The 26841-nt window shown below is 39.4% G+C and overlaps 1 protein-coding gene across 1 annotated transcript; it reads left to right on the top strand.

Annotated features, from left to right (window-relative positions):
• The first annotated feature begins 1827 nt into the window (after positions 1-1827).
• Positions 1828-24023, top strand: CLTRN (collectrin, amino acid transport regulator). The gene is made up of 6 exons (XM_009565568.2): positions 1828-1973; positions 2360-2418; positions 8029-8114; positions 14842-14958; positions 17527-17721; positions 21714-24023. Exons 1-6 carry the CDS (start codon positions 1907-1909, stop codon positions 21868-21870), a joined length of 681 nt encoding a protein of 226 aa, XP_009563863.1. The 5' UTR covers positions 1828-1906; the 3' UTR covers positions 21871-24023.
• The last annotated feature ends 2818 nt before the right edge of the window (positions 24024-26841 follow it).

The following is a 26841-nucleotide window of genomic DNA, read 5'->3' as shown; positions in this document are numbered from 1 at the left end:
CTGGGCATTGTGCGCCTTCGATGTATTTTGACACCGGCTCCATGTGATTTGGGGGAAAGAAATGATTTACAGTGCTTGACAGTGGGGAGAGGTGATGATGCAATGTATTGATGCTCAGTTCCATTTGCCTTCTGGCAGCAGGGAAACAATGCTTGGCTTTTCCTCTGTTTTGATATGTGTTCCAACAACATAGGTACCCCAAAGGTACAACAAAGCTCAAATGCTTGGTACTGAAGCAATGCACATGAATTTCGCACAAAATGGATTACATTCATGTTCTTCTAGGATTTTTTTTTTTTAAAATATAAATTTTACAGAAAAGTGATAGTCTTTCATACATCTCTCCTTTTGTTGCATGTACACACAGTGTGTTAATTTAACCCATCATTAGACATGAATACATCACTTTTTTTTTTTGTTTTTATAAGCATAGATTGAACGTCTAAGCAGATAATGCATCCAATAGTTTTGTGCTCAGAACTGGGTTGCCTAGCGAAAGTAAACAGATGCCCAGGAACAGCTCAATGTAATGACTTTTAAAGATGGAACATCAAATCCTTTACTGGTGGCTTCTAAAAATAAGATTAAATTACTGAAACATTAAGTTCTCCATCACCTGAAAGTCAAAGTACTCTTACGTAGTAAATACTGGATATTGTTTTGCATGAATTTAGTCTCCAATTTATGTAAAATTTGCTCACTGGTAGTTATTTTTCTGAATGTCTTTCGGTTTGCAGTCTCACACTTCTCAGTGCTAAAGGATCAACTGAAAGTAATTTTGAAGTGGTCTTCAATTTAGGAACTAACCATTTATCAGAGGGGCTGCAGGGGAGTTCCTGTCATGCTGCCCAGATTGCAAGGACTGTTCAAGTGTTTGCAATATGTTTCAGCATTTAGAATTCTTTCTCCTCTGTATTTATTTCTTTGTCTTGGAAAACATTTAGCTAATAGTGTAGGGAACATCACTAAGATATTTCAATACATGTATGCATATATGTACATGCAGTGTGACGTGTCTACAAAACAAAATATGTTCTTATTCAACGTGTTTCCTTACTGTGTCCTTTTGTTGCACCTCTTCTGGTTGCTACCATAACAATCTTCTTACAGCAAGAAAGTATTTCCCCACCTTTATTAACTGTTCTTTTAGTGCAAAACAGTGCCTCAGATATGTGTGGTTTTGTTTGGAACAAGGAGTTTGGAGCCAGGACACAGGAGTGAGACTGGGTGGGGATGGGGAGACATGGGACTGGGGCCACCAGCTCGGCCCTTTGGAAGTGCTGCGAGTTCGAAGGAAAATAAGAGGTAAATCTGGAGACCTGTTTTTGAGGCTGGGGCTTCTGTGTTCTTTATGCATTTCTTTAAGAGGAATGAGAAGGGTGTCCAGTCTTTCTTCATCCTCAAGGGCCCTCTGTGGGGCCAGCCAATTTCCCAGGGAAGCCAGGTGGCAGCTTCCTTTGGGATCTGGTGGTAGCTGAGCTTCAAATTCAGCTGCTGTGGGTAACAGCACAGTGTCCTGCCACTGCAGTCACTGACTGATTTGGTGCAATGTCCCTTAGACATCTTGTGTGCCTGTCTGACATCACATCCTGAGGGGGAAAAAAGGTTGACCTGGAGCACTGTGTGAAATTTTGTAGTATTCTAAAAAGGAAGAAGAAAAATGAAAAACTTGTTATAACTTTATTTATTTATTTATTTATTATTACAGAGAAAGGTAGTAAATAACTAACAGAAGACAGTTGTTTCTAGTGCCTGTTTTAACTAAAATGACGGGGGTTAATCATTAAACCTTTTACTGGTTGCTCACTTGTGCTGCTGATGCTTTAATCCTGGGTCACAGAAAGTTTAAGAGTGCTTTACAGGGGAGACTCACTTCTTTTTGCCTCAACATTTCCATGCTGACAGGATGTTACGGGTTTTGCTGCTTACTCTTTTTGTAGTTACCATTGCTCATGCTGAGCTCTGCAAGCCAGGTAAGTTTTGGAGCTGATTCCCGGCCTTTTTTAGGTAAATGTAACTACGAGATTATGCCTACAAAGCTGTCAGCTTCTCAGATATTTATTTTAACTGTTGTCTCCAGTTTGAAGATTCAAATGCTGAGCATCCACTTCTTTTTATGTGTTTGCAAATTAAGTATGGAAGTTGATCTCACTTATTTTAAAGAGGTCATGGTAAACCTGGCTGAGACTCTGTAGGGCTGCAGCATTTTTCATGCTGCTAATTTCTGGTCTTCTGTCCAGGTGATCTGTTAAGACACATTTAGAAGCTATGATTTGTGAAATAATTAGAGAAGTAAATGATTTAAAGTCTTATTTTGGCTGACTATCAATATATGTTTGCTTTTTTCTCTTTGTGTCAGATGCACAGAATGCTTTCAAAGTACGGCTTAGTATCAAAACAGCTTTGGGAGATAATGCAGTAAGTAAAGTATCTTCACATATTCTTCCTAACTGAATATCTGCTGATACAGTAATATATACTGTAAAATTTCTGTAGACAGCACAAGCAGTTTCTTCTGAAGTGTTAATTGTAATCACTTTCTCAACTCATGATCCAGGCACCCATTTCCTGACATTTGACTAGCCTACTCCTTGAAATGTCATCCTTTAAGAGAAATGTAAAGCTTGCCCTTTCATAAAGATAATTTTATGTCAAAGAGGTTTTTTTTTTTTCCCCTGGAAAAACAGTAGAGATGTTACACTTTATGCATGAGAGGTGCTGCATAAATCTAAGTCTGTATTTTTGGAAAAGTACTTCTGCTTGTGAGTGCGAATTGTAAAGTCAAGCATGTCTGGGAAGTGCAGCAGGAAAAGATTGTTATGTCTTTATGAAGTGGGACTTCATGTCAGGCTCTCAAAACAAGCATGATCTGTAGAGATCATTCAAGCGTATCTCATCAATTCTCTACTAATGGAGAGCTTCTCTCCCTGTAGTGCAAAGGCTAGTCTCATGAGGACTGAAATGCTTTGGGTTAATTCAAGTTCTTGGGCTTAATGTAGAAGTACTTGTGTGAGCAATGTAAGTGTCTGTGATATGTAAGAGACAGAGACATTAGATGACTGAATAGTCCTTCCTGATGTAAAGCACCACTAAATATGGCAGAACCCAGTACTTCGTTTGGAGTTTTGAATGCTTAGAGCAAATCTACAGGGCTCAGCATAAAATTAGATACACAATGTCTCAGAGAGTCATCTCCATTGGAAGTCTGTCTGATTACATTATGAGCCCTGGGAAACAAAAAGCCGTAGGTTACATGTTGTGAGAGACTGAAGATATGAGAATCTCTCTGTGACTGTAGAAGCTGTTCTAAAATTACCCTGAAATATCAGGTAATTTGAACTAACATCAGCAGGGACCTAATTTTGCTGGTAACTTCATAAACCAGACAAATTGGGAAGAAATATTCAAGATACATCCTAAGGTATTTGTCTGTGGGAATTCATATTGAAGTCAATTATCTTGGGTGAGAGACCTTAATTAAATTGTAGTGTGAGCCTGGGTTGTTTAAAAAAATATTAGAAAAAGTGTAATCCCATGGCTGAAAATATGTCCAAATCATTATTGAAGTTCCTCTTGATGGTAACTGCTAATATTTTGATTAAATCTTCATTAAAAAAGAGTAGCAAAGAATGAAAATTGCAGTTCCCAATAATGCTTTTTCTTAATGCTTTTTACTTCTCCAACTATAGTAAAAAAGAGGGGTTTGTTTGATCATTTGTGATTATTTTATTTTTTGTCCAAAAAGACTATCATTAATCTTAAAGCAACTTTATATTACAAGAGAAAAAGCCATAACTGAAGGGTCTGTAGTATTTTGTAGATAGACAATAGTTTATTTCATATAACAAAGTGTATGAAATTCTTAACAATGGGACAATCTAGAACAGCACTTTAGAACAACAACATGCTGAAAGTGGTATGATGCCCTACAAAATTACTCACAAATAATGAACAATTGACTAAGTGCACAGCTGATAGTTCCTTTTCTTAGCCATTGCAGTCTTCTCAGCAAATGACCAATACTAAAAACTGAAACAACTATCAAACTGAAATTCATTTTGGTTGAAGAATTTGGGACACTTCACTTTTTTGTTTTATTTATTCATTTTAGCAAAGGAAAGGGTAATACTGTCATTGAATCACAGTAGGGGACAGCCAGCTTAGAATATCTCGGTTTCATGCTCTGCTACAGAATTTGGTTTCATTCATTCCCAAGAAACTTCAAGCTAGATGATGACAGAAGATCCTGATATTGTGGGGCATTTTGCCCTGAGACTAGCAGGATAACTCTGGTGTCCATTCAGGGGCATACAAAATAGGTTAGTAGTTTTCCACATGATTTAATGCATGCCATCCACTTTGTATGTGGTTGATAAAGGCAGGACACCATTTTCTGATTTGTTCACAAGGCAGGCTGTACTGTGAGGCTGGGAGTGCTATTTACTGTATTTACATAGTTCTTATCACAATGGAGTTGGAAAGAGCAGCTAAGATACAGTAAGTATTTAGCTGTTATCATTTTATTTGCAAATAATGAGTGTACTCGGCAGAGACTTTGTTTGCCAACTGGTGAGAGGAAACATGATGTCTATAAGCGTAAATGGAAGGAAGGTGATTTATGGGTCTCTCTGAGGATGGTGTTAACATTATGAGTAGCTTCTGGAATAGCTGCTAGTCAGTAGTTGCTTCCTACCCGTAGAGCTAGCAGGCTGGTAGAGAGTTGATTCAAAAGAGCCAAAGGCAACTATGGAGTGAGGAGGAGTGACGTCCACTGAGAAGTCTGTGTAACAGCGTCACCACTCAGTTTAACTGTAAGAGTCAAAGAGCTGACATCTCAGGCGATGCAGTCAGGTGAAGTAGAAGATACACTTCCCTTCTGGCTCATATATTCAGATTTTTTCCAAGGTAGAGGATGAAGGGGATAAAGTTTAGTGTGCAGCTGACGTTTTGGCACCAAATGGGCCCCAGAAATATGTCCACATATATGTAGCCACACTGCAGTCTGAGTGGCTGTCTAGTTAAAATACAGAACCATCCAGGAGGGAAGGGACCTTGGAAGGTCCCTAGTCCCCTGCTGCTCAAAGCCAGATCAACACTGAAATCAGATCAGGTTTAGCAGGGCAATCTTGTAATATTGTGATCCCATTCTACTAGCTTAAATTTTGTCTTCCTTAGAGCATTTCATCTCATCAACAACCTACATCCGTCATCTTTTGCCTATTATGTCATCAACCTCCTCTTTCACTAAACAGGGACTTCAGACTGATTTTCACAGTCAGCTGTGTCTAATTCTGCTCCTCCTTAACATGTACAGGAAGGCAAGTGCAGCTGAGCCAAGGTCTGTTCGTTCCTTTGTAGAGCAAAGGAAATGGTAAACAATAATAGTTCTGATACCATCATGTAAGATTTCATTGATAAGAGTTATCTTATGTTTATAATGTGTGGTTGCAAATGATATTTAATACATTTCCACTATAGCAGCACAAAATGTTCATCAACAGCTTCATTTCATAGGAACAAGAACATCCTCAGTCATCAGCTGAAGTCCAGGCTTTGGAGGATAGAGATAAAACTGGTAAAGCCTCATAGTAAAAACAATTCAGGTTTATTTGCACCCATCCCTCTAACTGAAGAAAGCAGATGATTAGAAACTGGCTTCTGGCAATTCATGCCCAGTTATTCTGAACTAATACAGTTTATTAGCTTAAAGATATTCTTGTCATACTTGTCCTCCTCATTATGTTGCCTACACCCCTGCATATCCCTGCATGCAGTCATGTATAGAGATTATTGTTCCTATGGAGCCCACAGCCATCTCCTCTATTTCCTGTCTGATCATCGTTTTCTTGGGGCTTCTTGACATTCTGTCTAGAATGTTGTCTGCAGCTCCTTCTTCTCACTCAAGCAAACCCCAGCTATCTGCTGATCTCTTCTGCTGGTCTCCTCCCCCATTTCTTGTAGCTTTATGTCTATGCTGTCTTATTGAAAGTACTTACTCTTTCAGCAGGGGCTGGAGTCTTCCTACAAATTATTTTGCCTGTTTTGAGATACCCTTTTTGTTACTCTGACTTAAAGAAGCTCTAGGCTACTACGTTATTTATGAAAACAGATTACTTGATAGTGACGCCCTGTACATACATATACATGTATTGCACTAAACACGGACATATCAAGTACATATACTTGGTAGTGCTGCATTGCATTTGTGTCCATGTAAGCATGAAATAAACTGTAATTCATCTTTATCCATTTTCAAGACAGCTGATTAAATTATCTTTACAGCTGGTTTAATCCACTTGGTAACAAATGATTTGTTTCTGTCCTTTTGGACCTGTTCTTAAAGACTGCAGATGGCAGGTAGGAATTCAGTCAATATTACTACATGCAGAAAAAGGATGATCTTCCCTTTTAGTACTGCAAATTGTGCTCCATAGTTTTAATACGTACGTCTTCAAAATTACGGTAAATAATTTTATGGCTCTCATCTGAATTAATACGTTTATTACATTATCTCTTTTTCTTTTAGTACTAGTTGTTGCCATTAATGTCATGTTTTCATCAGTGTAGTGGGATCAAAATGCAGATTTTTATAATTTCTTTTCAAAGAATCTCTTTTTTTTTAGTTTAAGTTCCCAGACTGGCATGCATTATCACATTATACTTACACATCTCTTCATTCACAAGGCAAGAGTAATGAGTCAGAACCCAGATTCTCAGCACTGCATGTGGATTTTAATGCTAATTGAGTTGTCTGTTGCTTAGCTTTGTTGTCCCTCTCCTGCTGCATCCCAGAGAGCCCATTTCACAACTCATCCTTCATCAGGGATGACAAATATGATCGGTGTGACTTTCTGTCCTTTAAATGACTGCCTCCTTCCCTGCTTAGGATCACAGGATGTCAGAGCAAAATGAGGGCTGACGCCTAGAAGTTGGATTCCTTCTTTCTGTGAAGAGGTTGCAGCTCCATGCATTCAAGATCAGAATTTAAAAAAACAGAATTAAGAGTTGACATTTTTGATGTTGTTTATTCTAATGCTTTTGATGTACATTGCTTGGTTTTGTCCCATGAAAAAGTAGGTCCAGGTTGTTAACAGGTTTAAGTATCCACACCACCGGATTTCTGATTTTGATGATTACAGTGCAGATTTTTTTTAATGCTGAAAGTTAAAGATTAGATTTGTGTTCTGACTGACTGAAGAAAGCTACCTTTAACCTCCATTAATATAATTCCAAGAAACTATTAATCTTTGTAATCTGTTGAAAGGGGAAATTCAATCAGTATGCCTCAGTCATGGCTCCTGTTATAAAAATGCAATAGGTGCAGTTCTTACAGGTCATTAGAATTGCATATGTGAATGAATGCCCAGGGGAACCTAGCAAAGCTTTCTCAGAAGACGGAAATTACGGAAGCATGATTTTTCATCAAGACAACAGAGAACAAGTGAAGTAGAATTGAAGCAGTAAGGATGCTGTTTTCATTCTTTTGTCTCACATGCAATATAGTAATTTGTAATATAGTTGAGGATTGTTGTTGCAACCATGGTGTGCAGCAACAAGGCCATAATCTCATTTTATTTCCTGGTGTCCTGATATGTAACTTCCAGAGACTAGCTTCAACATTAGCTTTTTTTTATTTTTGGGCAGAGCCAAATGGTCTTTGAGAGTGGATTTAAACCTTATACTTCAACAGCGCAAAAGAGGCAAGGTTCAGCTGTGTGGGGAGAATTCTAGTAATATGCCTGGTCTTTGGTACAAGAAACTTTACATGTCCAGTTTGGTCAGCTTTCAGAAACATTCAGTTCATTGTTTTTGGAAACATTCTTTGCACTTTATATTGCACTTTATAGCAACCATTAGAAAAAGTCCTTTGCGCACACTAAATAATGGCAGGAATTTATTTTTATAGCACAACAGGAGAACTTATTAATTTTCTCAATCAATATAGCATTTCAAGTTTAGTGACTGTTTTCCTTCTCTGTGCTGCCAGCACTGGTGCTGAAACTGATTATTTTCGGTCTTTCTTTACAGTATGTCTGGGATGCTAATGAAGAGTACCTCTTCAGAGCAGTGGTGGCTTTTACAATGAGAAAATATTCCAGCAAGAGCACAACTCGGTAAGCATTTCCTCTGTTTTGCCTTATCCATATTAACATTGCTGCAAATAGTGGCCCATTCTCTGCTGTACTGAACTGTAGCAACAATAATATACAGCTTCTAAAAGCAGACCCTTCCACAGTGTATCTCTTTGACACCCCAATATATGTTAAACATCACACTCTTTCTGTCTTAAGCAATGTTCAATCTTTGGACCACTATTTCTGTTGACATGAAGTGACACAGCTGTGGATCTCAGTGAGATTGTGCCAATTCACTCTGGCAGAATCTGGCAGTAAGACTTGATACCTTCTGGAGACCATATGTGGAGGAGGTGAAGGGACACATTGGCAAGGTCGAGAAATGCAGTACAGATCCTTGAATAACCAGCTTTGGTGCATATTTTCTTAGAGAACAGTCTCAATAGTATGCTGAAGATGATCTGTCTCAGAGAACTGGAAGGTGGATAGCTCTGGTAGTGCCGTGTTCTGCTGGGGGACACCTATCCCTAATATTGCAGTGGCTGAGTTACCTGACATCAAAAAGTTTCAGATGTTGCAGTTCAGACATAAATCAGCCTTTAATTGGTTTTGGGATTACATCTACCCTGAGGTATTAAATATTCTTCTCAGACTTCTGATCCTTGCTGCTTATGAAATTAGATACCAGATTAGACATACCATTTAGCAAGCTGCATTTTCAGTGTATTCTTATATTTTTAAAACAAGAAACCTTGTAAATGTATTTCTAGAGGCCTTTTTTTTTTCATTGTTTTTCAATCTTAAAGGAAAGATTTATGGTTCTGGTAGGCTAATGAAGAGAAGGTTCTCAATTTACTTTTAAAAGCAACTGCTTCAGGCTGTCATTGCATCAGGTGAAGCATATTCCACGTTTGCAAAGATATTAGTTAACTTTAGTCACATGATGATTATTGCGGCTGCTACACTTTCTGTTAAACAGCAGATGCTTTCCCCTTCCATGTGACAGGAGTGTTTTGTTCCTTGCTGTTTCATTTTTGTTCTTTAGAAGTTGTCTCCTTTGAGCAGGAGAGCCATTACACCAAGCTTAACAAAAACAGTCAAGTATGCTACTGCACACAATTAAAATGACACTTAACAAAATATGAGTCCAAGATACAAACTAATTAAAGGTGATTATGTAGGGCTTTTTTTTCAGGTTATCAAATTAGCAGAGTTTTCATCCAGCATCTGATCCGTAAAATTTGCTTTTGTGTACTTATTTTAGTGCTAGGTACTTTTATAAATTTATTGTCATGCTTCAAAGTCAAGGTGCTTTCATGCAGCAAAAAACTTGTGTCAGAAGCCAGTGACCTTTTTCCTCTTAAAGCACCGTGGCTCTCTGCAGGCACAACTAATACTAGAAAGCTTGATGTAGGAGTGGGAAAAAAATCAATCCAGTATGAAAGGATTTAAAGTTTTAATGGAAGTTATCATTATCCACTTTGGAAAATCACAGAATTCATGCTCACTTAATTCAGTTTCCTACCAAGACAATCTTTCCTATGGACAAATATGATAATGTGAGTGTTACTCCAGTTTGGAAGTGGGGTTGCACACATTAGTAACTCCCTGCTACTATATTTGTCAATGGAGACATCAATATAGTATTTGGAAACAGCTAGGTGTGGGCATCTTTACCTCTTTTTAAGATGGTATAGGACTTCCTCGTGGGGTATAACTTATTGGGGTGTATATAACTGATAACTTTTCTAGGACTTCTCGATATCTTTGGGGTCACATGTAGATAGCACGTCAGCTGATGTACAGCTCTGCAGCTCTGAGAACTGCTATGACTCACTAGGCAACACACTGTGGAGTTTCCTATCTGTAAATCTCTCTCCACTGCCAAGGGACCTCACAGTCCCCCTTCTGTGATGGAGAGCTAGAGAAACCTCCCAATACGTCCCAAATAACCTGCCTGTTTCATAGAAGTAGGAAGGCTATGAAAGCCTCCATCCAATTCTGGAAATAATGCGTTCTTTTCTCTACCCTTGTGGCTGGCAGCTGGAAGGAGCTGAGTACAGAGGAATGAGTGTTATCCAAGTCCATGTTTTCTGCAGTGGGTATGGATATGGGAGCAATCAGGATCCCAGAGCGCACAGCAGCCTGCTGTGCACACAGGAGCGGCCGTCTCACGTGGCCAGTAAGGATAGTGGCAGGGACTTGCAGTTGCATGAAGAGAGATTCAGAAGTGGGAGCTTGTGGCAAATAAATTACATTACACTACAGGAGCTTTTACAGATAAATGCCAAAAGATTTTCTTCTGAAGCTGTAAAAGATCAATGATCAAGTGTTCTGACATAAAAGAACAAAGAAATTGCTTGTGCCTGCATTCTGGTAGCATCTACATTTTCCCAAATTTTGCATTAAAGATTTTTGTCAGGATTCACCTGTGTCTTACATAACCAAATACTGGTTCTGCCAGGGTATAAATTCTGCACAGGGCCACAATCAGGATGTGACAAACCTTCCCTTTAGCATGCTATTAATTTCTAACACACCCACAGCCCCACAGTAACTCACAACCACAACTAATTCCGATGAGACCAAATTAACTTCAGCAAGCTGGATCAGGCCCCGGATAATTTGTCTGGTGGATCAGCATAACCATTGTTGCAACCTGTCCATCACTTTAGACATTCAAACTCACCTTTTGTAAGGCTTCTGAAGCTGGATAAAAGCCAGCCTGTAATGACAAGTGTTTAAATGTACTGCTGGAAACAGCAGTTGATACTGTTGTTGCACTTGTGTTACCACTAAATGACCCAATGCAGAATGGACAGGATTGCACATTACATCTCAAGTTCTCTGAAGTTAATTTCTAAACTAAAATTTAATAAATCATGGAGCTGTGTTTAATGTTTGAAAGGCTTGTCAAATTCTCATGTTTCTGTGAAACAGAAGAAAGACACAATCCATCAAATTACTCCATAATTATTAATACAGATAAAATACATCTTTTTCAGCGGAGAAATAAAAATCCTTTATTTCATGTTCTATATATGGCCTTTCAATTCATTCTCAATACATAAATTCATGAACTATGTGAGCCAACCTTTGATCTCTCAGTGTTAAAAAATGATTGTCTGTAGTCTATGTTAGTAACCCTGTTTTCTCTAATCTGTGACTCATTTGAAATAATACATATAACTAGTCTCGGGCCTGAGACTAGTTAATCTTTAGAGCAGAAAGAATATGATCACATTTACTTTCTATCAGGTAACAGAATATACTTTTGGTACATCTTCCCCCCTTTTGTAGATATGAAAAAAGTGCAGTTGTCCTCATGCAGTGACTGGGAAAAAAGATGATCAATATTATCCATCTTCCTATGACAAGATATTTTGCTACCAGAAATATTGTGACCATTTAGAACAACAAAAAATAACTTCTAGAGTTAAAGCTGTTATGTCAAGGTCATCCCACGGCTGCTGTTCGTGGAAAGGAACAAAATACTGTTCCTTTGCAGGACCAGGGGTGCAGCACTGGGTTAGAAGAGGCCTGAAGCTCTTGGGAGAGCTGGAGACTTGGGGACTGTGGTTCTCCTGTGAGCTAACGGCCACTGTAGGCACCCAGCTCCCTTTAATTCTCTGGCAGCTCTTTCTTACACCTAAACAATCCTTTAAATCTCCATAGGGAACAATGATGGTGTTTCAGGCAAAGGAACTGGTATTCACTTGTGTCTATAAAAGGAAATGCAATTTGGGGCTTTTGCCATGCTGCCTTAAGGCAGAACCAGGATCCTGTCATTTTGACAGTAACAGTCTCCCAAATCCCCATGACAAAAGTCTGTTACCAGCTAAGGAAATAAAAATGTATATGTTTAGAAATACACTTAATTAGCACAGTGTGTGAAGAACTCAGGTTTCTCAAATCTAAACAGGGTAAAGGCATAGTTTTGTAATGTTTCTGCATGCTGTGAACCAAATCTGCATGCAAATAGCATAGGGGAAAAAAAAAGGTATATCTGCTGCAAAGAAATTGCCACATCGGTGTTTGTTGAACCACTTTGTTTTGGTGTTTATTCAATCCCCTTTGAACTCCTCATGAGCGGTATTATTCTCTGGAGTCTGGAAGGATTTGCAGCACTGAGATTCCTGTGATGAAAAAGTGGTGGCAGAGAAGTAGGTTTTGGATGCTTATAATTGAGCAAGGATTTTAGCACAACAGGGAGCCGAAAAGAGGCAAAGTTTATGTTTCCTGGTGCAAGCCTTGCTGCCCAGTTGATTCAGTTGTAGAGAGAGAGATGCTGCCCCTAATGATGACCAACTGCCCTATCTCAGGCTGAGAGCCGTGGCACTTTAGGGAAAACCCCATCCTGGAAAATCTCTTTGAGTCTCTGAACAAGAATGAAAGTCAGGATGTTCTTCCAATTTTATTTTTGTCTATCAAATTTATCTTTCTCTTTGGAGATCAAACTTTTCTCGCTCACCTCATTTCAAGAACATCTGTAGGGCAACACAAACCCAGATTTCCTACCTGGAACAGTTTTTCATTTTACGACAGAAATTCCAGCTTTAAGAACTGCAGTAACACGAAGCTTTAGGTCCTACTATTATAAATTCTTCTGTTGGAAAAAATCCTCTGCAAATACAATTTTAGATATTCTGTGGAGTCTGCAAGGCAGAGTTTGTCAGCCACTAGTCAAAGGCAGAGTTTTTTCCCCCCTTTTGTAAACTTTGTGCTTTGCTTTTGCTTTTGGAGGAATAAATCTGCTTTCATCTTCTAACTGTTGCCAGCAAACTGATGTGAACATCTTTTCAAATTCTAGAAGATGACTTTCCTCCTTTATCCGTAAAAATTCTCTATATTTGCAAAATTGCCTTTGTTCCAGAGAAGTAAAAGTGGGTATTTCAGCTTTGCAAAATCGTTGTTTTCCATTTTATTGCACATCTCTATAGAACATGTATCTTCTCTGTAAAATGAAAAGTTGCCCTACCCAAGGCACCAGAAACACCACCCCAAAAAAACCCTTCAGCATTAAGTAAAATATTTCTGCATTATATCCTGAATTAATTACTTTGATCAAGCCAATGTCTGTCTTGTCTTAAAAGCAATCTCATTCTTTTCTGGATGGAGACTATACACCCACCAGCAATTTTGGCTCCTTTACGTACTTTCCTAGGTCATGTTTCCTGCTCCTCAGGCCACTATAGAGGTCGGTTAATTAGGTTTGTAATTAGCCAGCAGATGGCACTACAAAACAGAGCTCTGTGGCAGGGGTGGTGGCCTGTAGCCGGGGGTTATTCCGAAAAAGAGCAGAGGCTGGAAAGGAAATGTTAAAACTCGCGTTTTGACGATGGTCAGGCCAAATTTTGAAACTAATTATACTAGATCGTAATGAGCATTAGAGACATCACTGTAGTTAATTAAAATGCGTTCTTCTTGACTGGCTCACTGCAGGGTTTCCTTCTCCAGAACAGCAGGTAGCATCTGAAGGCTGATCACCCCAACCAGCATCTGTCAGGACAGAGCAGCTGGGGGTGTGCTTGTGCCAAACAAACCTCATGGAAAGGCGAACTAAGTCCAGGCTGCTCTCTGGAAATGAAACCAATCCTATTTCTTGCTCCTGGACTTTCAGAATATCTGCTCTCTGCTTGGACTTGGCCAATAAATCTGAATCCTGAGCCAAATTCTTTGGGTCATTTATTAATGGTACAGAACTAACATTTTCATTCCATTTTTGTCTCTTTAGCTATATGTCATTGACTTCACATGATACTAAGTTCCTTGCTGTGCTGTAATAAATGCCACATTATACAGTGCCTGTAAACTACACAATTTGGCTGGTTTGTTTCTTAGTTGTGTGAATAAGTTAGAAACAAATAGAAGAACATAGGGCCACCTCAGTCACTATTATGATACTAAGATATTACCCTTTACTTCTTTAGTTTAAATACTTATGATGATGTCACTCCATGAGGTTTTTCTAATGATAGTTCCACCATTTGCTAGTATATTAGTGGTAGAAACAGATTTGTGAGAATCTGAAAAAAAGGCACTTAAAAGACATTTTGCATGCCATGAGAAGCTGGGTGCCTGTGCCCTTCCACTATAACGCTGAGCAATCTTTTTTAAAACAGGTAAGCTGAATATTTGTCACAGCATAAGCTGAAGGGCATAGGCCAGTGCAAGTAGTATGTCTAAATTTAGCCTGTTACCTCCACTCTGTGCCTGACTGTGAAAAAAAGATGTCAAAAGTAATAATGTCTATTTCATTGCTCTTCCCTCCAACAAAGTATCCTGTAGAAAGACTACACTTACATAAAAACCATGGTGGGGAGTTTCCCAGGTCTGGTGCCTGTGATGTTAGCTGTCAAAACCAGAATTCTTAGCTTACCAATACCTATGTCCCTTTACATGGCCTTTGTCACAGCCCTGATGATTAGATGCAAATATGTATTTTTGCATTTATGTTTAATGTAGACTCAAGTTTGGTGTAGTTAAGCTTTTTTTTTTTTTTTTTTTTTAATCTGATTGGGAAATGCTGCGAATGATATTTCTTCCTTGAGCATTAACTGTTGACTTCTTTAAAATTAACCATTTTTCCCCCTTTAGATGAACCAATATTTTAAGAAAATTTAAATATTTCAGTAATTCCTTCTGATGTGCGAAAGCAGACAAGGGGGGCTGGGAGCATTCGTTAGAGCTTTTGGCTTATAGGGTTTGATTCCGCAAAACACTTCCATGCTTCTTTAATGATGACATTTATTTTAACTATCTGCAGAATTTCCAATGTGCTGCTCTGCAACGTGACGGATCGGGTGTCATTTTGGTTTGTGGTCACAGATTCTTCTGAAAATGTGACAACTGTTCCTGGAAGCGAGGTAGAGGCAGCCATCAGGTACAGTCTGCAACCTTTTCTTACTCACTGACTGAGGATGCTTTCTCTCTCTGGACCTCGTATGAATAAGCACTAACTAATCCAAGTAGTTTAAACACCAAGGAGTCAGTTTTCTTTCATCCATGTAAGACCTGAGGGATTTTTAACAGTCTTGCAAAATGCAAAGCCTGTGAACCTTGTGTTTATAACTTTGGAAGGAGTCTCTCTTAATGCTGGAGCCTCAGAAGAAATCTAGTCGTTTTCCAGAAACCTACATGTGATGCACATCTACACCCGGACTAATAGTTTGGTGCTTCTCAAGTACAGTTTATCTGACTTAATTTAGAACTCAGCTTTCATATAAGAAGAGCTTGTGTGAACTCTTCATGAGCAGAGCTGGCTGTTTCCCAGCTTGACTTAAACAATCTTATATTCACATTCTTTTCATACCAGCTCTTTCTAGAGTGCCAGTCAATATCATAGCTGAGCATTGCTTGTACAAAGTACCATGTGGTACAAATCAATTTGCTCTCTACTAAACATCACATTCTGTAGCAAATAAAAGCAAGAGTGGGGCTGAAGAGGGAAAAAGAAAAAAACAGGTAATCTGACTTTAATGGTCAACCAAACTACCATAAACGGGCTTGTGGTGATGACTTCTACCAGCAGCATAACTCATGTACGTTTCTCAAGCACAGAGAAGAAAACAGACCTCTTTGTTTTCAGACATTGTGTACTTTGTCTTGGAAATTCATGTTATCTCTACGGAGGTGTAATGCCTAATTCCTGATGAATGAGTATGCGTTCTTTTGGAAAGATTAACTTCTAAGCTTATGAGCAGATTAAACTATTTCCTACAGAGACACCAAACAATAGCTTCATAGCATTAGTGAAGGAAGCAGATTATTTATTCACTGAAGCTCTCTGTAAGAGTGCTGGAATGCAGGGTTTTTGCATTTCTGTTATTCTTTGATACGTTCACTAGCATAAGCTGCTTTAAGTCTTTTATGTGCCCTGTTTGCCAGAGAAATTAGATGCCATTATAGTATGTTTGTTTTTTAACTGTTGTCTGTCACCTGATAAAGAATATACTATTTATGAAAAGACTTAGAAACAAGAAATAAAATGGCCTATAAAACTGCAATGCTTTTTATTCAATTGCTTCTATTGCAGGCTTTCATACTAAACCATTATTCTAATTCTTCATGCTACAGTAGTAACACAGTAGAACACTATGGACCAGAATTCTATTGTATGAGATTCCCCACAAAGGAACAATAAAGAGGAAGGTAAACCTTCTCAGAGCTCTGTATGAGGCCTAAGATCTTGCATAAATGTACACAACATATATTTATGCCTATACAAACATGAAATGCACCTGTAATTGCCTGCATGTGCTTCAGCACATAATTCTGTAACTCCGGAGGTTAGATGAGGGTGAACAATGCTTATTTCAGCCTTTCACAATGATCCTTTCATATTAATAAGGATGAAAATCTTTTCTAAATCAAAGACGGCTTACCATATAATGAGTCTTACAATATGTCATGGCTTTCAGTCCTCTCCAGGAATGCTAGCTTTCCACTAAGGCTAAGAACTTCCTTCTTAAGCGACTCAAACATTATGATTTCCAAGAAAAGACATTTGCAAAATCTCACCTGCATTTCCCATGTACCTGTTCTTAGGAAATACTTGCTCTATGGTAAATAAAGAGAGTATTGTATACAAGGAAGAGCTGCTGTAAATCATGCAACTGCAAAAAAAAAAAAAATCTCTTAAGACAAATATATCTAATAAATTTTCTCAAAAATTTTTAACATTTTGGAAAGGCTAATGAAAGGTAGTGCTAAAGCCTCCCAAGGTTGCTTAGATTCAGGTCCAGAAATACCTGGAAGTATTGAATGTCAGTGAAGATATCCACTAAAGGGTAGCAGCTGTACTGCTCGTACCAAAAAAGTGCATTTCTCAGACTTATAGTTAATCCTAATGGAAAAAATGTGCGAAGTACAAATTCCTTTGGCTGCATCCTGCAGGGAAAAAGGGCATGTTGGCAATAGGGTTTTTGTGGACCATGTTGTATCCTGTGGCTCATGAACCTAAGAAAGTCCATAGCAGTAAAGAGCATCCTGCATGCCCATAACATGCAGGATGGTTCAGTTTGAGGAACCAACGGGCACTGATAAGTAAATCCTCTGAGCACTGCAGGATAGATCTGCCACAACAGTCCTAATCTTTAATGCTGCATGAGCAAGACCACAGAGACACCTTTGCAGATTACAGCCTGCTATGTCTTAAGCACATGATCCAAACAATAAATAAATAATAATACTGCACTTCATGTCTCATCTGCATTTCCCAGTTTTTCAGATAAATATGTACAAGACCTGTATTCAAAACTCTGTAAGCATGTGGGTGTCTATAGATTACTGATAAGGCCTAGGTTAAAGTGAAGGTGTGTAATACTATCAACATCATGCTGGATCAAATTCAGCCCTGCCCAACTTGCTGCACATAGATGAAAATATCTTTTTTGCCTTCTGTCTTTTTAACTTAAAAAATAAGAGTTGTGATGTTTGTGTTTTTGTGAAGGATGAACCGGAACAGAATCAACAGTGCCTTCCTACTGAGTGACAAAACACTGCAGTTCCTGGAGATAACTTCAACCTTATCACCTCCTGTTGAACCCTCCACGCCTGTTTGGCTTATTGTATTTGGTGTTGTTCTTTGTCTCATTGTGGCTGGAATTGTTTTCCTCATTGTTGCAGGGATTCAGCAACGCAAGAAGTAAGCGCCTTAGCTTTTCTGCTGTTTTAACTGAATTCTGACAAGTTCAGTCAGCTGGGCTGGTTTTGCTTTTCAGGTCAACCTCAGAGAAATTATAGCTGTGCCCCTCATCCCTCCATAGGTAAAGGTAACCCATGTGTCCTTTTCCAATGAAAGAGGTTAAAATTTTTAACTGAATTATAGATGCCTTAGTAACTTTGGGGTGTAATGAGGAAATAAAGACAATAAGAATATGATCCTGGACATCATCTAACTAGAAATGATAGCTTTACAAAGACATTTGCTGTCATTCTTCTCAAGTTTTGCTGTGCCACAGGTGAGCCTCCTCTCACAGACTACCCAGATAGCTACCAACAGGGGAGAAGGCTGGCAGTGACTGTGCCTTTTCCAGGCAATAGTTGCAAATGCTAGCAAGGCTAAAAAAAAATTGCTGCTGCAGTTTGAGAAGCCTCGGTAGAGGACACAATAATGATTAATGTGTGGCTGACGAGGGCCTGCTCAATAAAATGGTGCGTATTCTTACCTATCATTCATGATCTCATGCATCCAAAGTAACCAGACCTTCACAGGTTCGTGACTAGATCTCCCCACCACCCTAGGAGACCACTGTTTGATGGTAGGTTAGGAGAGAGATACTCTGTTCCTATCAGTTTCCACCCTGTGACGGCACTGGTGAGAAAGAGAAGGCTATTTGTGCTTCCCTAGTGTGAACATGTTGGATCGAGACAGAAGGTAAGTGGAGTTTTGGTCCTGCCTTCTCTGTTGGCTCAGAGCTGGCCTTAAGCAATAGAAATTTCTCAGCTGAGCTCAGATTCTGCCACAGAAATTCAGCTTCTGCCAGGCTGCCACAGAGATTAGGTTAACACAAAATTATGACTTCAGCAACAAAATCCTACAGGAACAGCAGAAGAACTGAAAAAGGGCAAATTCCTGCTGACAACCTGATAATATTAAACTTATTGACTGCATAGTAGACTGCATCCCCAGCTATATCACAATGAGGTATTCATATATGACAAGTGTTGTGTTACAGAGAAGTTTTCCTTTCTGCCTCCTTATCACCTTGAACAACAATGTTCAAAGACCACAGAAGAACAATACCTGTTGTGAAAGAGAAGTGCTTCTCATAAAGAACCCCTAATAGTGTATTCAGAATCCCTTCAGCTATATTTTGCATTCAGAGGAGTTACCTCAGCCTATAAAAACCCTTTCTGTTTTCAAAAAACAAAATTAAACAAAAAATAGATGAAAGATGCTGTTGGAGTAAGAGTCTGGGTGAGCACTTGGGATCTGTGGATAGTTTAAGCCTTGTCACAACCTTCCATGTGGTGTGGGTGCAGTTACTTAATCCTAGGCAACCTTTTCTGTAAAACTGGAGAATAATGTCGCTGCCTGAACCCCATAACTGCCATGTGTGCAGCATAATGGCTCTGTGTGTCTATATTGCATCTAACATAAAGGGACGTCTTCGAACATTTCAGAGGAGTATAATATGAATACATTAAGCTAAATAGGTATTGTTTTTCTAGCTAAAATAATCATTTGTACTTCATGTCAGGCTGAAAGACAGTATTTCCCCCCTCTATTTTCAAAATAACTCAGCTGAGCTTGAGCAGTTCCGATCGATATGGTGTAAAATACGTGTTCTTACCATCATGCTACCAGTAATATGGCTTGTTGCTGCTTGCCTACAGTCACTCAGCATCCCCTCTATCTTATGCTCTTTTTCACTTCTTCTCCTGTTTCCCTACTGTGCTGTTATGTATAACCTTTCCTCAGAGCAAATTAATCTGTGATTGACTCTCCTTTCACATCAATAGTGTCTGCAGGCAGAGATAGGGGAGTGAGAGAGAGGGTAGACCAAGCATATATTTCGTCCATCTGCTGTTGCAAAGACTGGAGAGGTAAAAGGATGGTTTGGGTTGTTTGGCTTCTCGAAAGAAGAGCCAGACATCAAGAGAAGAGAATTTTGAAAGTGCTCATCTCTTTTTCAGACACTGAAGTATGTGACTAGGTCATCAAAGACTTCAGCATGTCCAGTAATTTTCTTGGAAACCTGTCCTGAGCTGACATACTGGCCGCTCTGTTGCCCAGTGAACTGTGTTGGAAATGTGGACTCAGGGAGAATGTTGACTTCTCACAAATCTGGCGTTTTCTCTTTGTAGGCCTTTAAAGTATCAGCTAAATGCCTTGGTTCGGATAAGCCCAACAGCACACGCTTCAGGGTGTTTGGACTTAGGGTTGCAGGGAAGCACACGATTGGCCCATAGTGGAGTTTCAGTAATGAGTTAGACTCACATGTCATTTCTTCAATTGAAAGATTTTCTTAATTAGGTCTTCACTGTGCATCACTGCAAACATGTAAATTCCAAGCTGCAACTGCCTACATTTGAAGAGCTCCATGTGATTGTAGCCCTTGACTCTACAGTGAGGTGTATCAGACACACTCTCTCTGCCTCATATTTGTTTTCCTGTCATTGCAGCAGCAGGACACCTCCCTCTCCGGTAATAGATTAGGCACATACCCAGGACTGGGCAGGAACTTCCACTACTGGCTGTGCTGAACTAGCCTGAAATCTACCTCTACCTCCTAAAATCCCGTCTGCAGCACAGGCCATTATCATTTGCCTTTGGAAGCATGAAACAGAGTAAGCACACACGGAGTTGCCCTCTATTACTCTCTCAGCATTTAATTTGCAGCTGGCGACCTTCCTGTGCTGGATTTGGTCTTTGTATGTTGGGTAACCCACAATGTTTTCTCTTCCCTTAACTTGTTGGGTCTCCCCTTGGACTCATAGCAGTTTTTAGCTTCTCTGAATTCCTATGGCAACGAGTTCTGTGCATCTCCTATTCCTCTCCTTTCTTTTGAACCTACTTCTTAGTATCTTCTTTCATGTTCTTCTCCCACAGTTTAGGTATTAAAGAACACTTCTTTTATCACTGTAAGTGCAGATACAGCAGCCAGAGGTCAGAGGTTTCCACTACTACTCCCCATGTTTATTTTTAGCACATCTGTAATACCAAGAATCTCCTAAAGGCCAATAAAGTTTTATTATTTTTAATACCGCTGTTATTAGCAGTTACACTGAGTCAGGTTATGATTGTCCTGAGCCAGATTGTTACAGTATATGTTGTGGGATAGGAAGAAGCTGTGGAGCTGACCTTTGAGTTTCTTATCCTCTGAAACTGCTGATGCTGCAGGCTGTAAAGTACAGCAGGTTTTTCAACTATGAACTGGTAGATCTTAAGGTCAGAATAATTCAGGAATTAAAGGAACATCATGAGATGTTGATTGATATTTCTGTATTGCATCTTCTTGTGGTTATATTTGTAGATAATATTACTCAGCAAATATTTTTTAATGTGCTTTTGCTGAGAAACTATACAACTGTTTGATGAAGAAAACAAAAATATAAAATATTGGGCTGGAATGTGGCCGTCAATAAAGTCTGAACTAAAAAATGCAGATTTACAGTATTTAGAGTACCTAATTTCTGGAGGAGATCATCAAGGAGCGTGGAGACTATAGTCTAAAGCCAATCTGTTTCTAAAAAGCGTGTTTTAATTTGTCCACATCATGGGGTGAAATCTGTGACATATATAATGGTGTCAGACTGTTTAGTGCAGTCCTTCCTGATGTAAAGCAAAAACAGTTTTAGAGATTTTTTTCCATTTTTGTTTTGCACAGACTTTTCCTTCTGCACCCTCCAGTCATTATACAGAATAAGGAGGTGAAGTAATATTTATAACATACTTACAACATATTTGCTCTAGGTTTTCTGGTTCCCAAACCTGACCTCAAACCAGGACTTCCAATCTGTGGGCTTTCCACCTTCCGTGATATGTTTACAACAGCAAAGAGGTGCACCACATTATGCCTTTCAGACAGAATTTATGATAAACTTCTGGCTAAAGGTGCGGTCTTCTCTCTGTGGAGTTGTGGAGTGCTGCAGGTCAACTGAGTAAGATTATTTTCTCTTCCTTGTTTTTAGAAAGAATAAAGAGTCAACAGAGGGAGAAAATTTGGAAGATAAAGGCGAAGTGACAGTAACAGTAGAAAATGGGATTCCTTGTGAAACGCTGGATTTAAAAGCAGGCCACATTAATGGAGTCTTTGCAGCAGATGATGAACGGTTCACATCCTTATGAAATACTGCCATTGCTATCTATCGGTGTTTTGAAAGACTCCTGTGCCTGCCTTATCTCGTCACTACTCCTGAATGTCAAACATGAAGAGAAGAAAAATGTTCTTTCACCATATTTCCCTCGAGAGAACCTTTTGCTGATAACACATACATTCAAGCCTCCATTACAGAACTTTTGTTCATGAGCAAAGCAAATGAGAAGACTTCAAATGATATCCATTCAAGATTTCCAGGAAAATGTGTGGAGAACAGGATTGAATCCTGCCTTGTGTCAGGCATTTAATTTTTAATGATTATTTAAATATCTCTTGCTTGGTTTTGCCTGGTATAAATGTGAAACTGTGTTATTCCTGACTGTCACTGGGGAGATCATCTATCATTGTCAATTCTTGCTGGGCTTTATTTCAAGCCATATGCAAATTTTCTCTGTAAAATTGCTTCTGTTTGCTGATACACAGTGTGGCTTTGGATGGAATAGTGATCAGTACATGGAAGTTTTAGTTTCTTGAAGAAAAACACCATGCTTTCTCAGCCTCCATAAAAGTAGGTTAAAAAGCAGCTGGGTCATGTGTAGCTTTAGGACTAGCAAGGATCTGGTACTAAAAATATTTTCCACTTAACAGTCAAAGTCACAGATTATATGACCTGGAAACTAAAAGTTGCAAAAGTCTGAAATTTGTTGAAATTAAAAGTTGCAACAAAGGGCAGATTTTCCAAAGGTGCAGTCTGTGATTAGTGGCCCAGCTCTCATTAAATCTAGGAGGGCATTTCACAGGTCTTTGAAAAAATCTTCCTTACATTTTTTAATTGTGAAAGTAGAGCAGATTTCCAAGATGTAGCAAACACAGGTCAGCTGCACTCTTCATGTGACAGCTGGATAGCTTTTGAAAAGATTCAGTGCTTGAAACACCAGCTGTTGGGCTTGGTGTGCCTGACCCAGATGAGAATGTGTAGGTGGTGGTAAGTTGGCAGAGACCATTCAGACCTGGGTTTCCTGTTTATGTGGCTGGAAGTTAAGGGTACCAAGTGGTGCCAGACCCGAAACCACATTGCTGGATTACTTTGAAGTCAGCCACACATCCAAAGTGTGCTATCTGTGTCCTAATCCCATTCCCACTTAAATCAGTGATAAAATTCATACTGATTTCAGAACAACTGGGGCCCAATAAAGGGAGTTGAATGTATGGGTAACTACATAGAGAATGGAACTGTGTTGAAGCAAACTGATATCTGCAGTCATCAAACAACTGCCCACATCACTGGAGGCAAAATTTGACCATTAGCCATCCTTTTTCCAGTGCCGTGTTTTGGGGAAATAGTAGAAAATCCATTTACATATTAAGGTTATTCCGTCAGACTCCTCACCAACAGGAACAGGAAAAAGCTGCTTGTAAAGGACCATACGGTGTCCTGAAGGGTACAAAGGTTTCTTATCTCCCAGGGTACAAATCCTTCAGCATTTTGGCTGTATTGAGCACCTTTGACTCTCCATTTGACTCAGTGCTGACTCTTGGGTAGGGGTTGAGCAGAAGGGGAGGAACGGGGATGACAATGGGAAGCAGTGCAGTGGAGGCCCGAGGGCAGGGGAGACGGAGAGAAGGGCTAAATGCAAAATAAAACCTTGAAACTCACTGATCATTTGCCTCACTTGGTCTCATCTGTCACAGTTGTCTTTCATGTCCTGATGGTGGGTCCCTCTGGATAAAGACTGTGTCTTTGCGTCCCAGAGGGTGTGCTGCTCCATTCTAGAAAAGGATTAATAAAGTCCATTATTAATGATAATATCTCAGTGCTTCAAAATTACCATCCACAATATGGAGATGTATTTCTCACAGGAATGTCAAAGATTAAGCTTACCACTGTTTAAGATCATTTGGAGGGAAGATATAGAGTACAGTGTTATTATTGCTTCCTCAGTCATTGTTCCAGGGTCTTTCACTCAGGCAGAATTTTACTGAGGTAATTCAGATCCCATCATTTCTAAACCTTCACACTTTTCCTATTCTTTGTATGACAGATAGCTACTCTGCTGTATGACAGCAATGGATTGCTTTAACTGCAGCACCTCTGCCTTTACCAGTGAAAGATTTTGGTGAGAATAACTTGGCAGTGCAAGAGCAACCTCGAGCTTCTGATTAAAAATTACTGTTTTCCTGTGTTGGAAATGATACCAAAATAAAATTCACATTTTATGAAAAAGGGCAAACCCTATCTGAGCATACTTCCCAACGCCTGAGCGAAGGTTCAATTCAGCCTATGGCACTGGCCAGCAATTTGAAAATAGATTGAAAGCCTCTGATCAAAACAATATGTGATATGGGCTGACTCTGGTGGTGAGTATTTAATCACTGACTTCCTCCCAGCTCACCTTTTAGCAGCATAATTACTTTACAGCAGTTCGGTGTAATTTTCTGCTAATAATGATCTGAGATACACCCAGAGCATACATATTGCTTGCTTCTGTGCTGACAGAAAATAGCTTGAGAGAAGGAAATGATACATGAAAGGGCAGGTATCGCAGTTAGCAACGCTTTGAAGTCAGTGTTGGTATTAGCTCCTTCACTGAAATAGGTACCACAAACTAGGTTAATAAGGGCACAGTGCTACAGGAGAAATTAATCTCTTCTCTAGTCTCTTTCTGCAGCAGGATACTGTTAGAAAACAAAGAGCACTTTGATTCTGTGAAGCCTGTCATCCAGAGCCTGCAAATGGTACGACGACAATTTATATTCCTTGAGCATCTGGCCAAGATGTTTTATGTAATTTTCATTGTTTGTAATTTTTGATTTTTTTTTTCTCTAAACCATCTGCCATCAAACAACCTAATAATAAACAGGGAAATGAGTAACAAGCAGTATAGACTATACAGTAAACTACTTCCTAAAACAGTGAGTTGGCTCTGCTTTCAGTTACGTTTGCGTCGTGCCAATGCATTTTGACAAAGGGACACGGTATGTCTGAGACTGAACTGCTTCATTTTCAAGAGCTGCATTTGCAAAAAGAAAGGAGAAAAGCAAATTCAATTACTTGAAGCAATAAAGCCAGAGAAGTTCCGTTTGAAGAAAATCTGCAACATTTATTGCTAGCTCCACATCCCCTGCGAGTTGACATTTCAGGAAGGACGCTGCCGTTCTGCTCAGCTTGCTTGAGAGATGGTATTGATGTCTAGGCTGGAATGAGCACAAATCATGCATGAGGAAGTTGTTTACTCTGTCAGCTGCACATTTGGAGTGCTAGGGAACGTTGGGAACTCTCCAGTGCCTTCCTTAAATTAGAGACTACACTGGTCGTTACACAACTGTTTGATGTGCACAACCTTCAGGACTGTATTGATCACAGACTGGTTTTGTAAATTAAATTAGCAGTCCTTGTTTATGTATATTTATTTAGGGAAGACTACAGACTGTGGGCAGATACTGAAGTCCTTACTTGAGCCATTCTGCCACTTGCTTTAAGGAAAGCTAATCACTCTTCTGCAAGCTGATGCTTACTCTATATTGGATAAAACTAGACTGAAGCTTGTTCTATCACATCAGCATTTGCCTCTTCTTTTCTAGTACAGTGTTCGAAATCTTGAGAGAGTCTGTCTGTGGTACTCTCTTCCGAATATCTCCCTGCCAGCCCACCTTGAAGTCTAGTACTCACAACTGAACCTAGTATTCCGCTGGGACTCTGCTAGTGCTAAAGAGCCTGATAGGCTCTGAAGAGCCGGGAGGGATGGCCTCATGGGCCTTTTGCACACTATATGCTCCTATTTGTTTGTCCAGGTATGATATTTTCTTCTGTCACGCTGACCTTTACGGAGAACACTTTCCCAGCTATGCCCTGCTGAAGGGCTGCCTTTCTTCTGCATTTGGAGAGAAGACATAACTGAAGCCAGTTCGCTGTTTCTGCTGCTGTTCATGAAAGAGAAGGGTGAAGTGGGCATAAGGAGCCTCAGGGCAGTATTCAGGTCTTGTTCCTTCACCTCTGCGATAATTAAATATTTCCCAAGTTAATACAAATCATGGCATTAGCGCAAGAACTTCTGATTTGATAATTTGGTTCCAACAACTGTGTGTCAGTTTTGACCAAGCAAGGAGCATTATCACAACTTGACAGAAAGTTTTTCATGTGTAACCTCCCACATGAGGGAAAATAAAAGAAATTACTTGTAAGTGTAGGGCAGAAGTTCAACAAAGACTTAAAATAACTCCCAGTGAAAAGTAGGCGTCCATGTTTCTAGACACTCTTAAAAACATGCCTCAGATGCCCTCACAAATTTGGTCAGTTCATCATCTGTAACCTGTGACTCATGAAATGAGCTGTTTCAAATGTGCCAAGTTTTTACAGAAAATGCATTGACCAACTGTCCACAATCCATTAGCAATGAGCAATCTGTGCTTGGTTTTCCATGAGCAGTTCTTTTTGGGCTCTCTGGGTTTTGTTTCCTTTTAATGTGGCATGTAAGAAAGGATGCATGCAACAGAGTAGCACCACAGCTTCCATTGCTAATGAAAAATTTGCACTGTTAGATATGCCTAATTTGATGGACTGACCTTGATAGTTTTCAAATTTCATAGAGCTAAAGTACATTGACAGTGAGCAGCGATACACCCTTGCCAGCACAAATGTGTCAGTGTACTCAGTTTTATGAATACATTAGGCACTGTGGATGCACTTAGCATAATGCATTTGCATTTTAACTGGATATTGTGTGGCTGGATTGATGTTTGCAATTCTGCCCAAGATAAAATGGTTCAGAGGAATTCCACCTATACAGCATGAGCTCAACTTTGTTCTCCGTAGAGTCAGTGCAGCTTCAGTAGGAATCAGATTTAACTTGAGATCATAAAGAAAAGTTTGATTTTGCTAGTCTGTTGTCTTCCTCCCTACTGTGTTTCCCTTTCTCTTAGAGGTGACAAGTTGAAGCTGTTAAAGCATTTCATTAGCTACAGCAATAGCTAAAGGGAAAACATTTAATTTTTGAGAAATG

This window comes from Cuculus canorus, chromosome 1 (assembly GCF_017976375.1).
Source record: "Cuculus canorus isolate bCucCan1 chromosome 1, bCucCan1.pri, whole genome shotgun sequence".
NCBI lineage: Eukaryota > Metazoa > Chordata > Aves > Cuculiformes > Cuculidae > Cuculus > Cuculus canorus.
The sequence above is the reverse complement of the archived record's forward strand: the minus strand, read 5'-3'. Positions and strand labels throughout refer to the sequence as shown.